Source organism: Colobus angolensis, unplaced genomic scaffold (assembly GCF_000951035.1).
Source record: "Colobus angolensis palliatus isolate OR3802 unplaced genomic scaffold, Cang.pa_1.0 Scaffold92, whole genome shotgun sequence".
Classification (NCBI taxonomy): Eukaryota; Metazoa; Chordata; class Mammalia; order Primates; family Cercopithecidae; genus Colobus; species Colobus angolensis.
Genome location: NW_012123154.1, coordinates 2067645 through 2080887, shown reverse-complemented (window position 1 = coordinate 2080887; position 13243 = coordinate 2067645). Strand labels below are relative to the sequence as shown.

At 42.8% G+C, this 13243-nt stretch overlaps 1 protein-coding gene across 1 annotated transcript in view; it reads right to left on the bottom strand.

Moving 5' to 3' along the window:
* Positions 1-1404: 1404 nt before the first annotated feature.
* ANKS4B (ankyrin repeat and sterile alpha motif domain containing 4B) overlaps positions 1405-13243 on the bottom strand; it is a 30802-nt gene continuing 18963 nt past the window's right edge. Inside the window, exon 2 of the mRNA XM_011931898.1 lies at positions 1405-2706. Within this exon, the coding sequence (XP_011787288.1) occupies positions 1617-2706 (1090 nt within the window). The 3' untranslated portion in view covers positions 1405-1616. The remainder of the gene's footprint in view (positions 2707-13243) is intronic.

Below are 13243 nucleotides of genomic sequence, written 5' to 3'. Positions count from 1 at the left end.
ATGCCACAGACTGGGTGGCTTCAACAACAGAAGTTTATCAACAGAAGTTTATTTTTTCACATCTTTGGAGGCTGGAAGTCCAAGATCAAGGTGTTGGCAGGGTTGGTTTGTTGGTTTCTCCTGAGGCCCCTCTCCTCGGCTTGCAGACGGCTGCCTTCTTACATGCCCTCACTGTGTCCCTTCCACCTACATGTCTCTTCCTCTTCTTAGGACACCAGTCCTAGGCTGGGTGCCGTGGCTCGCGCTTGTAATCCCAGTGCTCTGGGAGGCCGAGGCAGGTGGATCACCTGAGGTCAGGAGTTCAAGACCAGCCTGGCCAACATGGTGAAACCCTGTCTCTACTAAAAATGCAAAAAATTAGCCAGGCGTGGTGGTACATACCTGTAATCCCAGCTACTCAGGAGGCTAAGGCATGAAAATTGCTTGAACCTGGGAGGCAGAGGTTGCAGTGAGCTGAGATCATGCCACTGTACTCCAGCATGGGTGACAGAGCAAGGCTCCATCTCAAAAAAAAGGAAAAAAGGACACTAGTCCTATAGGATTAGGGTCCCATTCTTGTGACTTCATTTAACCTTAATCACTTCTTTAAAGGCCTTATTTCCAAATACAGTCACATTAGGGGTTAGAGCACCAACATACAAATTTGACACAAGTCAGTCAACAACAGGTACCATCTGTATTCTATTTCTTTCTTCACTCTCCTCACTGCCACTCTGTCTCTATTCTCAGGCAGGAGTATTATAGATGCATTTCCATTACTTGTAAACATGTACACATTTGTTAAAGGGTTAGATGCATTTAAGTTGGCATCAAGCCTCACGCCAGGAAAGAACTTTGGTCTCTACCACTAGGCAAAGTCATAGAGCTCAGGAGAGAAAAAGAGTTAGAATTCCCAGGTTATATGGATCAGAAAGCAAGCAGCAGGATAATGAGATGAGATTATAATTTTAAATCCAGAGATAGAAAAGTAAAGGAAGTTTCTTTCATTTTCCTGTCATGCATATGACCCTTTCTTTATTCAAAAGTATCAAAAAGATAGTCTGGATACAGTGGTTCACATCTGCAATCCCAATGCTTTAGGAGGCTGAGGTGGGAGGACTGCTTGAGGTCAGGAGTTTGAGACCAGGCTGGGCAATGTGGTAAGACCCCACCTTTACTAAAACATACAAAATAATCCAGGTGTGGGGGTGTGCACCTGTAGTCTCAGCTACTTGAAAGGCTGAGGTGGGAGGAGATCACTTGAGCCCAGGAGGTTGAGAATACAGTGGACTATGATCATACCACTGCAACCCAGCCTGGGTAAGTGAGTGAGACCCTCATCTCCAAAAAATAAAAATAAAATAAAAAATAAATACACACACACACACACATATAAGATAACTGAAGAGAAATGCCATTTTCTTGTTATGAAGTCTCCTCAAGTTTCTCATGGAGATTTATTTGGATGGGCATAGCCTACCTCCCAGAGTAAACTTTGGGCCTCTCTCTCAAGTAGGCATCTCCGATGCCCTAGAATCCATTCCCAGTGATCTGGCATTAGGTAAAGAGGGGGTGCTGCCTGGAGTGCTGCCAGCAGACCACAGCATCACCCCAATGCTCCAGGCCAAAACCCTCCATCACAGGTTGGTGTCGACCAGCTGCCCAGGCTGTTGTAGCACCTGCTTCCTCCTGTTTATAGCATTCAGAACTTTCTTCCTGGGACCCAGCTGCATTTGTATGCTCTGAAGGTCCTCATCAGAGCAGAGCAGCAGAGCTTCTAGATCAATCTGCTCTCTCTTAAAGATAGGCAGGAATTCTTCCAGGTGCTGAGACAGCAAGAACACTTCCAGGGGCGTGGCATCGACCACATCTTCCTCCCACTCCATTTCATCCTCACCCCATGGCAGATCATCTTTGAGGCCGTTTTCCTCTTCCTCTTCATCAGCTGCACCCTCATCAGCCTCTGATGTTCCTTGTGTTTGAAACAATTCACTGGGCAGTTTAAAACCCAACTCCCTCTTGCTATCTGAGATGTCTTCAGGACTCAATATCCTGTTCCTTCTAAAAACAATACTTCCTAGACCTGGACGATTGAGAATGGATTCATGGTGCACACTGCTGTCCTCCTCTGCTGACAACTGGAGCTTCTCTTTGAAGTCCCCTGAGAACGAGTCTTCCTCTTCCTCTCTGAACACTTCCATCACGTTCCTCTGCCCACTTCTGCCTTCCTTCCCCACCTGTTCTGCTGTATCTTTGTTCTTCTTGAACTTGATCTTGAAAGTATCTTTAATGCCCTTAGATAGTGACCCGAATGTGCCAGGAGCAGAAGCATTTGAAGGGAATGACTTGGAGAATGTACCCTTGGAAGAAGAGAGAGTCCCAGACTCCTCCTTGCTGTAGGTGCGGGCCATCTTATTTTGGTGCTTCTCCTGGAGCCTCTCACACTCTTTGATCTGCCTCCTGGCGTTCTTCTGAGCCTGCTCCTTCAGCCTGGTGACCTTCTTGGGGTTCATGATGTTCTGCGCAGTGGCAGCCTTGTCCAGGAGAGTAACGCATTCATTCTGCTCCCGGCTGGCAGCAGCATCCAGCGGAGTCTGTAAGTCATTATCCAGGGCAAAGATGTTGGCACCAAAGTTGACCAGGAATGAGACGCAGTGGGCATGGCCATTGGAGGCTGCAAAATGTAGAGGAGTGTTTCCCCAGATGTCACATCTATCAGGGTCCCCTCTAGAAGAGAAAATACAAAAAAAATAAATAAACAACACGTTGGACATTTTTTTCTGAATTGGGCTCCAAAAATTCAAAACAAAAATAAAGAACAAAAGGCATGTTAATGCAAACATGTTCATCCTGACTTGACATGTTATAAGATACTGGCTGCAAGTCCAGCTATCTTAGAACCGTCCCATCTTAAAACCACATGGCCAGAAACAGAGTCCATCTCTACCCTGTGTCTCCTTTTTGTTTGTTTCTTTTGTTTTGTTTTGAGACAGGTTCTCACTCTATCTCCCAGGCTGGAGTGGAGTGGTGTGATCACAGCTTATTGGCAGCCTTGACCTCCCAGGCTCAGTTTATTCTCCCCACTCAGCCTCCCGAATAGCTGAGACTACAGGCATGCACCATCACACCTGGCTAATTTTTTGTAGAGACAGGGTTTTACCATGTTGCCAGGCTAGTTGTAAACTCCTGGACTCAAGCCATCTGCTCATCTTGGTGTCCCGAAGTGTTGGGATCACAGGTGTAAGCCACCACGCCTGGCTGTGTCTCCTTTTTAGAAGCAAGAAAAACTTCCTAAGAAATTCTCCAGCCAAACAACTTCCTTGTCTCATTGGCCAGCACTGGGTCACATGCCTAAGAGATGGGAAACATAGTACTGTGTTTAACTTAGATCAATTGGATTTTGCCCTGAAACTAGGCATAGGATTGTTTAATGGCTCCTCAAAAAAATAATAAAATCAAAATCCTAATTTGTAGCATGTGCCAATTTCTGTGGTGTAAATACATCCACCATGGCAGATTTCCAGCTACTAATGTGACATCACTGGACACAGAGTTTGGAAGAGATCCACAGTAGCATACCATTATCAACTATTTCCACCATGTAGATATAATGGACACAAATTACCTTAAGAGATAGGTAAGAGTGAAAGGTATTAAAGTAAGTAGAAAGTAAGACTTTTTTGTAACCTTTTTAATATAATTTGTTAAATTAAATGTTAAATTTTTTTTTTTTTTTTTTTTTTTTTTTTTTTTTTTTTTGAGATGAAGTCTTGCTCTGTCACCCAGGCTGGAGTGCAGGGGTGGGACCTAGCTCACTGCAACCTCTGCCTCCCAGGTTCAAGCAATTCTCCTGCCTCAGCCTCCCGAGTAGCTGGGACTATAGGCACCCGCCACTGCACCCAGCTAATTTTTGTATTTTTAGTAGAGATGGGTTTCACCATGTTGGTCAGGCTGGTCTTAAATCCTGACCTCAGGTGATCCACCCGCCTCAGCCTACCAAAGTACTGGGAGTACAATTGTGAGCCACCACACCCAGCCTGTAATTTTATTTTTAAGAATGGCTATGTTCTCAGAAGCTCAGGCTTACAGTAACCTATGATTGAACCACTGTACTACAGCCTGGGCAACACAGCAATACCCTGTCTTAAAAAAAAAAAAAAGGCTAGGCTCAGTGGCTCATGCCTGTAATCCCAACACTGGGAAGATGAGGTGGGAGATTTGCTTGGGGCTGGGCATTCAAGACCAGCCCGGGAAACACAGCAAGACCTGTCTCCATTAAATATCTTTTTAAATAAAAATAATAAAAAGTGAAAAAGAATGGCTATGTTTAACTGCCAAACTTTCTAAAATTTAGAAATAACTCCTGACAAACTGGTTCCAGCATGCTACTGCTACCCTCCCGAATTGAGTCGCATGTGGGGAAATAAATAACTGAACCAAACTCAGTCCCCATCAGCAGAAAAGAAGAAAGAAATGGATGTTGGGGAGGTAACAGTCTCTGTTATAAACCTTATTCATTAAAAGGGCATTACATCTCTATTTATTTCTCTACTTACTTCCATATGACTACAGGTTCATACAAGTGTGTCGTTCTACAAAAGTTTAAGGAGGAATTGAAGATACTATTAGATGGTATTAAGGCCAGAAACCCAATGCCTGGCACAGAACAGGGACATAGTAGGTGCTCCAGTATTTGTGGAATGAATGAAAACCTACTGGAATCCTGCTCAAGGCAGCAAACCCTCCTTTCCTACGAGGACTTGAGTTACAAACAGGAACAGATGAAAAGTCGAGTAACTTTTTTTAATGATGGCCAGAGCCATGCATCACTGCTGAGAACTGTAATACAGATACTAAGGGGTCCTTCCTTTGCCCTAGTCTAGACTCCAAAATCAGGATCACACTAAACTCTGGCCAGTCTGGCCCCATGGAAAGACGACAGTGAGTCTGAGAAGTCCTCTTAACATTCCCAGGAAGTAGAGGGCAGAAACAGAAGAGAAAATCTGCACCCTTGCAAATGACCTGTTAGTGTGCCATGACCCTTCTACTCGTTCCTGGCTGCTCAAACTTTGGTCTCCAGACCAGACGCATTACCTGTGAGTTTGTTAGAAGTTCAGAAGACTCGCACGCCTGAAATCCCAGCACTCTGGGAGGTCGAGGTGGGTGGATCACGAGGCCAGAAGTTCAAGATCAGCCTGGCCAACATTGTGAAACCCTGTCTCTATTAAAAATACAAACATTAGCTGGGCATGGTGGCATGCACCTGTAATCCCAGTTACTCAGGAGGCTGAGGCAGAAAATTGCTTAAACCCAGGAGGCGGAGGTTGCAGTGAGCCAAGATCACACCACTGCACTCTGGCCCAGGCAACAGAGTGAGACTCTCTCTCTGCTCCCCTCCACCAAAAAAAGTACAGAAGACTCCCAACCAGACTTATTGAATCAGAATCTACACTTTAGCAAGATCTGCAGGTGATTCATAGGCTCACTAAAGATTGAAAAGGACTTCACCGGTTTAAGGGAGGAGACCACCCCTCATATTGTCTTATGCCCAACTTCTGCCTCCAAAGAAAGAAGATGTAAAAACTAAAAGTCAGAAATGAAATCCACAGGCAGACAGCCCGGCGCCACACCCTGGGCCTGGTAGTTAAAGATTGATCCCTGACCTAATCAGTTATGTTATCCATAGATTACAGACATTGTATAGCAATGCACTGTGAAAATCCCTATCCTGTTTTGTTCTGATCTAATTACAGGTGCATGCAGTCCCCAGTCACGTACCCCCTGCTTGCTCAATCAATCACGATGCCCTTATATGCACCGCCTTAGTATTGTGAGCCCTTAAAATGGATAGGAATTGCTCACTCAGGGAGCTCGGCTCTTGAGACAGGAGTCCTGCCAATGCTCCCGGCTGAATAAACCTCTTCCTTCTTTAACTCGGTGTCTGAGGAGTTTTGTCTGCAGCTTGTCCTGCTACATTTCTTGGTTCCCTGACCAGGAAGTGAGGTGATTGGTGGATAGTTGAGGCAGCTCCTTAGGCGGCTTAAGCCTGCCCTGTGGAACATCCCTGTGGGGGACTCTGACCAGCCTGAGCGACATGGATCCTGAGAGCGCTCCCTGGTAGGGGTTTGCCCCAGTGGGATGCCTCGCCAGAGCAGTGTGTGGCAGGCCCCAGTGGAGGGTCAATGCAGAGGCTGAACACTGGGAAGGAATGGACACTTGGAGTCTGGACATCTAAAACTTGGTGAGACTAGTCTTTGGAACTTGCCCACTCTGTTTGAGTGGAAACATGGCCTGATCATCCATGGCGTGCCTTTATCAGTACTTTGGTTTTGATTTTGACTTGGTTTAAATTGCTTGACAGGACCAGTCTTGGGAACCTACCCACTCCATTTGAGTGGAAGCGTGGCCTGATCACCCATGGCATGCCTTTATCGGCACTTTTTGGTTTTGGTTTTGACTTGGTTTGAATTACTTGACAGGACTGGTCTTAGGAACTTGCCTACTCCATTTGAGTGGAAGTGTGGTCTGATCACCCATGGTGTGTGCCCATACCGGCACTTTGGGTTTTGTTTTTTACTTGACTTGGATTGCTTGATACTTTGGTTTTGGTTTTGACCTGGCTTGGATTTCTGGACACTCTGATTTTAGTTTTGATTTTGGTCTGGTGTAAACTGCAAAAGTGTGTGTGTGCCCTTTTTACCCATTCTTCGTTTTGTGCTGTGCGTGTGGTGGGAGCGTGGTGTTTTGTCTCGAAGAAGCATGGATCAGGCACAAATAAGCCCACTCTACTAGGAACTATGTTGAAAATTTTCAAAAAAGGATTTAAGGGAGACTATGGAGTACTATGACACCAGGAAAACTTAAAACTTTGTGTAAGACTGGCCAGCATTAGAGTTCGTTGGCCATTAGCAGGAAGCCTGGACAGGTCCCTTGTTTCAAAGGTATGGCACAAGGTAACCTGTAAGCCAGGGCACCCAGACCAGCTTCTGTACACAGCCACTTGGTTACAGCTGGTTTTACACCCCCCACCCCCAACACACAGTGGTTGAGAGAACAGCAGCCTAAGCGGCTGGCAGACACAAAGAAAAAGAAAGAGAGGAAAAGAGGCAAAGAGAGAGAGAAAGAGACAGAGAGGATGAGACAGACAAAGAGGGAATCAAGGAGAGAGAGAGAAAAAAAGAAAGAGAGAGACAGAGAGAGAGGAAGAGACAGAGGCAAAAGGAAAGTCAAAGAGAGACAGACAAAGTCAAAGAAAGAAAAAAAGTGAGAAAGAGGTATACAAGTAGTAAAGAAAAAAAAAGCCATCTATACCAATTCTAATTTAGACAAAACAAGGTCTTATTAATAGCAAAGGATAATTAAAATCCCAAACTTACAAGGTTTTCAATAAAAGTAAAGTTTGCTAAAAGTTAATAGTGTAACATGTATTATAGTAACTTCTATTCTTGTGGCCTTAGACAGTCTAGTCCACAGATTAAAAAAAAAGGGGGGGGAATGAGGGGCGGAATTTATACAAAAAGAGTGTTATATGGTAAATTCTTGTCCTGAAATAAATTACCTGGTTGTTTAAAGAAAGAAATGTTTGTAATAAGTCAGAAAGTTAAGGCATGTCAAAAAATTGCCTGTAAAAGTCGTGAAAGAAAAAAAGTTATTAAAAAAAGTGTATTAAAAAAAGAATTTATGCAAGAAATGTTGTATAATTTAAAAGTAATTAGGCCCCTAAATGTAAAACTATTGAAGAGACAGTTTATGTGCAAGGTGTATAAGGAAAGTAAAGTATACTTTTGGTAAAAGGATTATAAGTAGGCATAAGAATGTGGATTTTTACCTACATTAAAAGGTTAAAAATATGTATATTTTGTTATAAAGTTTTAAGCAAGTTTTAAAACGTTAATTGTGTGTAAATTCTGTGTGTAAACATACCAGCTAACGTTAAAGAGGTATCATCCAGTTTTTCTGTAAACTGGACATTAAAATAAAAGCATAACAGGTTTTTCTTAAAGCACCAACCTACTCTTTAGCAAAAATTATAAAAGGTTAAAAAGAGTCTATAAAATCTTACCTTATGGTCAAAGATTAAAAATTAAATAAATGTGTCTACAAGTTTTTATTAAAACTAAGTTTAACATTAATGATACACTAACATAAAGATGAAATTTAGCTTATCTGGTATAAAAATCATAGAAAAAGCATTATTAAATATACAATGGTGTTTAGCTTTCTTTGGTCTAAAAACTAATAAAAAGAGATACTAAAGGAAATTTCTCAGTAAAAAGGCACTAAGGACTATGAAGTCCACTGCCAAGGTCCCCACATTTAAAACAAAAGGTCAATTTCTTAGAAATTATATACTTGGTTTATCTTCCACTTTCCTTTCCCTCAAAACTAAAAGTCTTTTAGCACATGTAGCACCCCTAGAATTTGTAGTAAACCAGCACCAGCCTGAAGATCACATTCTCATCAAAAGGTGGAAAGAAGAAAATCTTGAGCCAGCCTGGGAAGGACCCTACCTTGTGCTGCTAACCACCAAGACTGCTGTTCATACAGCAAAATAGGATGGACTCATCACACCCGAGTCAAGAAAGTGCCACCCGCTCCAGAGCTGTGGGCCATAGTTCCAGAGGAAAACCCTACCAAACTAAAGCTAAGAAAAATTTAACTCTTTTCATCCATTCTATTACTCTTTCTTCTTTTTTCCTCTTGCTGACCATCTAGTTATTAACATAACCAAGTCAATTTCCCCTCCAACTATTGCATTTAATGCTTGCCTTGTTATACTCTGTGGAGACTTGCCAAGTCAAAGACAGCTCTCTACTTCAGAAAAGTACTTCTGTCCCTCCCGACTGGGCTTTACTAAACTAGGACCGTTTAATCTGGGGAGATTTTGATAAAGATCCCAGTGCCAACCAGGAGTCTTGTCCTCCGATGTAGAGCTTTCATGCCATTGTTGGTCCAATGTTCTGTAGACCACTAAAGAGCAAGGATGGACTGCCCCAACCAGTTTTTGTAATTTCCTAAAATCATACATACACTTTACTAGAAGATCATAGAAGTTAAAGACTTAAAACAAACTTTAGCAATTAAGACAGGATACCAAGATGCAAATGCCTGGTTAAAATGGATCAAATATTCCATCTGCATGTTAAACAAAAGCAATTGTTATGCTTGTGCACATGGCAGGCCAGAGGCCCAGATTGTCCCCCTTCCACTAAGGTGGTCCTCCAGTCGACCAGGCATAGGCTGCATGATAGCTCTTTTCCAGGATTCTACATCCTTGAATAATAAGTCATGCCAAGCTCTCTCTGCTATATCCCAAAGTCCGGCACCCTGCGGTTCAGCCCCCAAGGGCCATCCAGCTTCCGTCTCCCAACACTAAGTTTGTTTCATGTCTCTCACAACAGGGAGAAAGCTTAGTATTCCTTAGAGACCTGAAAGGATGCAATGAGCTTAAGAATTTTCAAGAGCTTATCAATCAGTCAGCCCTTGTTCATCCCCGAGCGAATGTGTGGTGGTATCATGGTGGACCTTTACTGGGCACTCTGTCAAGTAACTGGAGTGGAACTTGTACTTTAGTCCAATTGGCTATCTCTTTCACCCTGGCATTTCATCAACCAGAGGGAGGAAAAGTAAGACATTGTAAAGTGAGAGAAGCCCCTTATGGGTCTTTCAACTCTCACGTCTATTTAGATGCAATTGGAGGCCTGCAAGGAATACCAGATCAATTTAAAGCTTGAAATAAAATAGCTACAGGATTTAAGTCAATAATTTCGTGGGTGACAGTTAATAAAAATGTGGATTAGATAAACTACATCTATTACAACCAATAGCAACAAGCTTTTCATGACTTAAAAGAAAAACTCATGTTGGCCCCAACCCTGGGGCTACCTGGCCTGACAAAACCCTTTACACCCTATGTGTCAGAAAGAGAAAAAAATGGCAGTTGGAGTTTTAACCCAGACTGTGGGGCCCTGGCCAAGGCCAGGGGCCTATCTCTCAAAACAACTAGACAGGGTTTCCAAAGGCTGGCCCCCCTGTCTAAAGGCCCTGGCAGCAACGGCCCTGTTAGCACAAGAAGCAGAGAGCTAACTCTTAGGCAAAACCTAAACATAAAGTTCTCCCATGCTGTGGTGACTTTAATAAATACCAAAGGACATCATTAGCTAACGAATGCTTGACTAATCAGATACCAAAGCTTGCTCTGTGAAAATTCCCGCATAATCATTGAAGTTTGCAACACTCTAAACCCCACCACCTTACTCCCAGTATCAGAGAGCCCAGTTGAACATAACTGTGTAGAGATATTGGACTCAGTTTATTCTAGCAGGCCCAACCTCTGAGACCATCCTTAAACATCAGTAGACTGTGAGCAGTACGTGGACGGAAGCAGCTTCACCAACCCTTGCAAACTGACTCTGAAGAAGACGACAAGCCCTGCTCCAGTGACACCCAGAAGCTGACTGGTCCACACATGGCAGAAGCATAAGGAAATTCATTGCGGGACTCATTTTCCTTAAATTCTGGATTTGTACAGTAAGGTCTTCAGCTGACCTTCCTCAGACTGAGGGCTGTTCCCAGTGTATACATCAAGTCACTGAAGTAAGACAAAAGGTTGCTATGGTCCTATTATTTTATGGTTATTGTAAGTGTACTGGAACTCTAAAAAGAACTTGTTTGTATAATGTTATTCTATACAAGGTATGTAACCCAAGAAATGACCAACCTAATGTGTGTTATGACCCATCTGAGCCTCCCATGACCACAGTTTTTAAAATAAGATTAGGGACTAAAGACTGGTAGGGGCTCATAAACGATATGAGTGAAGTGTTAGCCAAAACAGAAGAAAAAGGGGTGCCCAAACAAGTCACCTTGAAATTTGATGCCTGTGCTGTCATTAATAGTAATAAGTTAGGAATAGGATGTGGTTCTCTTAATTAGGAAAGAGGCTATATGGCAGAAAATAAGTACATTTATCATGAATTAGGACTGTGTAAAAATAAATGTAGATACTGGTCTTATGTCATTTAGGCTACTTAGATTTAAAAAATGAAAAAATCCTGTCCACCTTCAGCAAGGGAAAAGTGGCCCTTCCTGTACCAGTGGTCAGTGTAACCCCTTAGAACTAGTAATAACCAACCCCCTTAATCCTCGCTAGAAAAAAGGAGAACGTGTAAGCCTAAAAATTGATGGAGCTGGACTGGATCTTCAAGTAAATATTGTGGTTTGAGAAAAAGTTTATAAACACTCTCCTGAGCCAGTATTTCAAACCTTCTGTGATAAATTACATGTGCCAGTACCAGAAATTCCAGGAAAAACAAGATATTTGTTTTTGCAATTAGCTGAGCATGTAGCCCAGTCTCTTAATGTCACTTCATGTTATGTATGTGGAGGAACTGTAATAGGAGATCAATGGCCATAGGAAGCCCAAGAATTGGTACCTACAGACACAGTTCCTGATGAATTTCTGGCCTAAAAGAATCACCCTGATCACGTCTAGGTCCTAAAAGCCTCAATCATTAGACAATACTGTATAGCAAGAGTGGAGAAGGACTTCACCTTTCCTGTAGGAAGACTATATGGTGGAGTTCAAACCACACAGAGAAAAACCCATTCAGTAAATTTCCAAAGTTGCAGACCGTTTAGGTCCACTCAGAATCCCACTGGGACTGGACGGTCCCCACTGGGCTATACTGTGGACATAGAGCCTATGCTAAGCTGCCTGTCCAGCAGACAAGTAGTTGTGTTATTGGCACTATTAAACCATCTTTCTTCCTACTGCCCATAAAAACAGGCAAACTCCTGGGCTTCCCTGACTATGCTTCCCACGAAAAGCAAAGCATAGCCATAGGTAATTAAAAAGATGATAAACGGCCTCCTGAAAAAATTATACAATACTATGGGCCTGCCACTTGGGCACAAGATGGCTGGTGGGGATACTGGACCCCCATGTACATGCTCAACTGAATCATACGGTTGCAAGCTGCCTTGGAGATCATCATTAATAAAACTGGTAAAACCTTGACTGTTCTGGCCCAGCAAGAAACTCAGATGAGAAATGCTATCAAAATAGAATGACTCTCGACTCCTCGCTAGCAGCTGAAAGAGAAGTCTGTAGAAAATTTAACCTTACCAATTGCTGCCTGCACATAGATGATCGGGGCAAGTAGTCGAAGACATAAAGACATGACGAAACTGACACATGTGCCTGTACAAGTGTGGCATGGATTTGACCCTGAGGCCATGTTTGAAATGGCTCCCAGCATTATGAGGATTTAAAACTTTTATAATAAAAATTATAGCAGTAATAGGAACCTGCTTACTGATCCCTTATTTACTACTTGTACTCATTCAAATAGTAAAAGGTTTCATCACTACTCTAGTTCACCAGAATGCTTCAGCACAAGTGTACTACCTAAATCACTATCGATCTGTCATGCAAAAAGACATAGGTAGTGAAAATGAAGGTCAGAGCTCCCACTAATAAAATGAGTGAGAGTCTCAAAGTGGCGGGGGAATAAGGGAGGATACCACCCCTCATATTGTCTTATGCCCAATTTCTGCCCCCAAAGAAAGAAGAAGTAAAAACTGAAAGCAGAAATGAAATCCACAAGCAGACAGCCTGGTGCCACACCCTGGGCCTGGTAAAGATTGACCCCTGACCTAACCGGTTATGTTGTCTATAGATTCCAGATGTTGTATGGAGTTTTGCCTGCAGCTTGTTCTGCTAGAGGTTAATGTGATCCAACCAGGGTCCAATAATTTGATAAATCAGATTTGTAGTTGCTCCATGGGAATTCCTGGCTTTCTGGTGTGTGTTAGTTACAAAGAAGCACTTTCACATTCTTTGCCTTCAACCATCACAATCTCCCTCTTAGAGAAGGCAGGCAAGAATCATTATCGCAGGAATAAAATAAAACTCAAAGAGCTTAATTGATTCACTCAAGGGTAACAGGCAGCATGCTTTGGATCAGGCTGGTCTCCAAGTCAAATTGTTTCCAACACAATACATCCTAGATTAACACAACTGGGCTTTTCCGGCTACATGGCCTCAAGCTTAATTTTTCTAGGACTTGGTTTCCTCATGTAAAAAGTAAAATAAAGGTTCATCTTCAAAAACTTTCCTCCCCATCTAATTAAAAATAGATAATAACTTCTGTTAAAAACAAAATGGAGGTAGGGCGGAGCAAGATGGCCGAATAGGAACAGCTCCAGTCTCCAACTCCCGGCGTGAGCGACACAGAAGACCGGTGATTTCTGCATTTTCAAC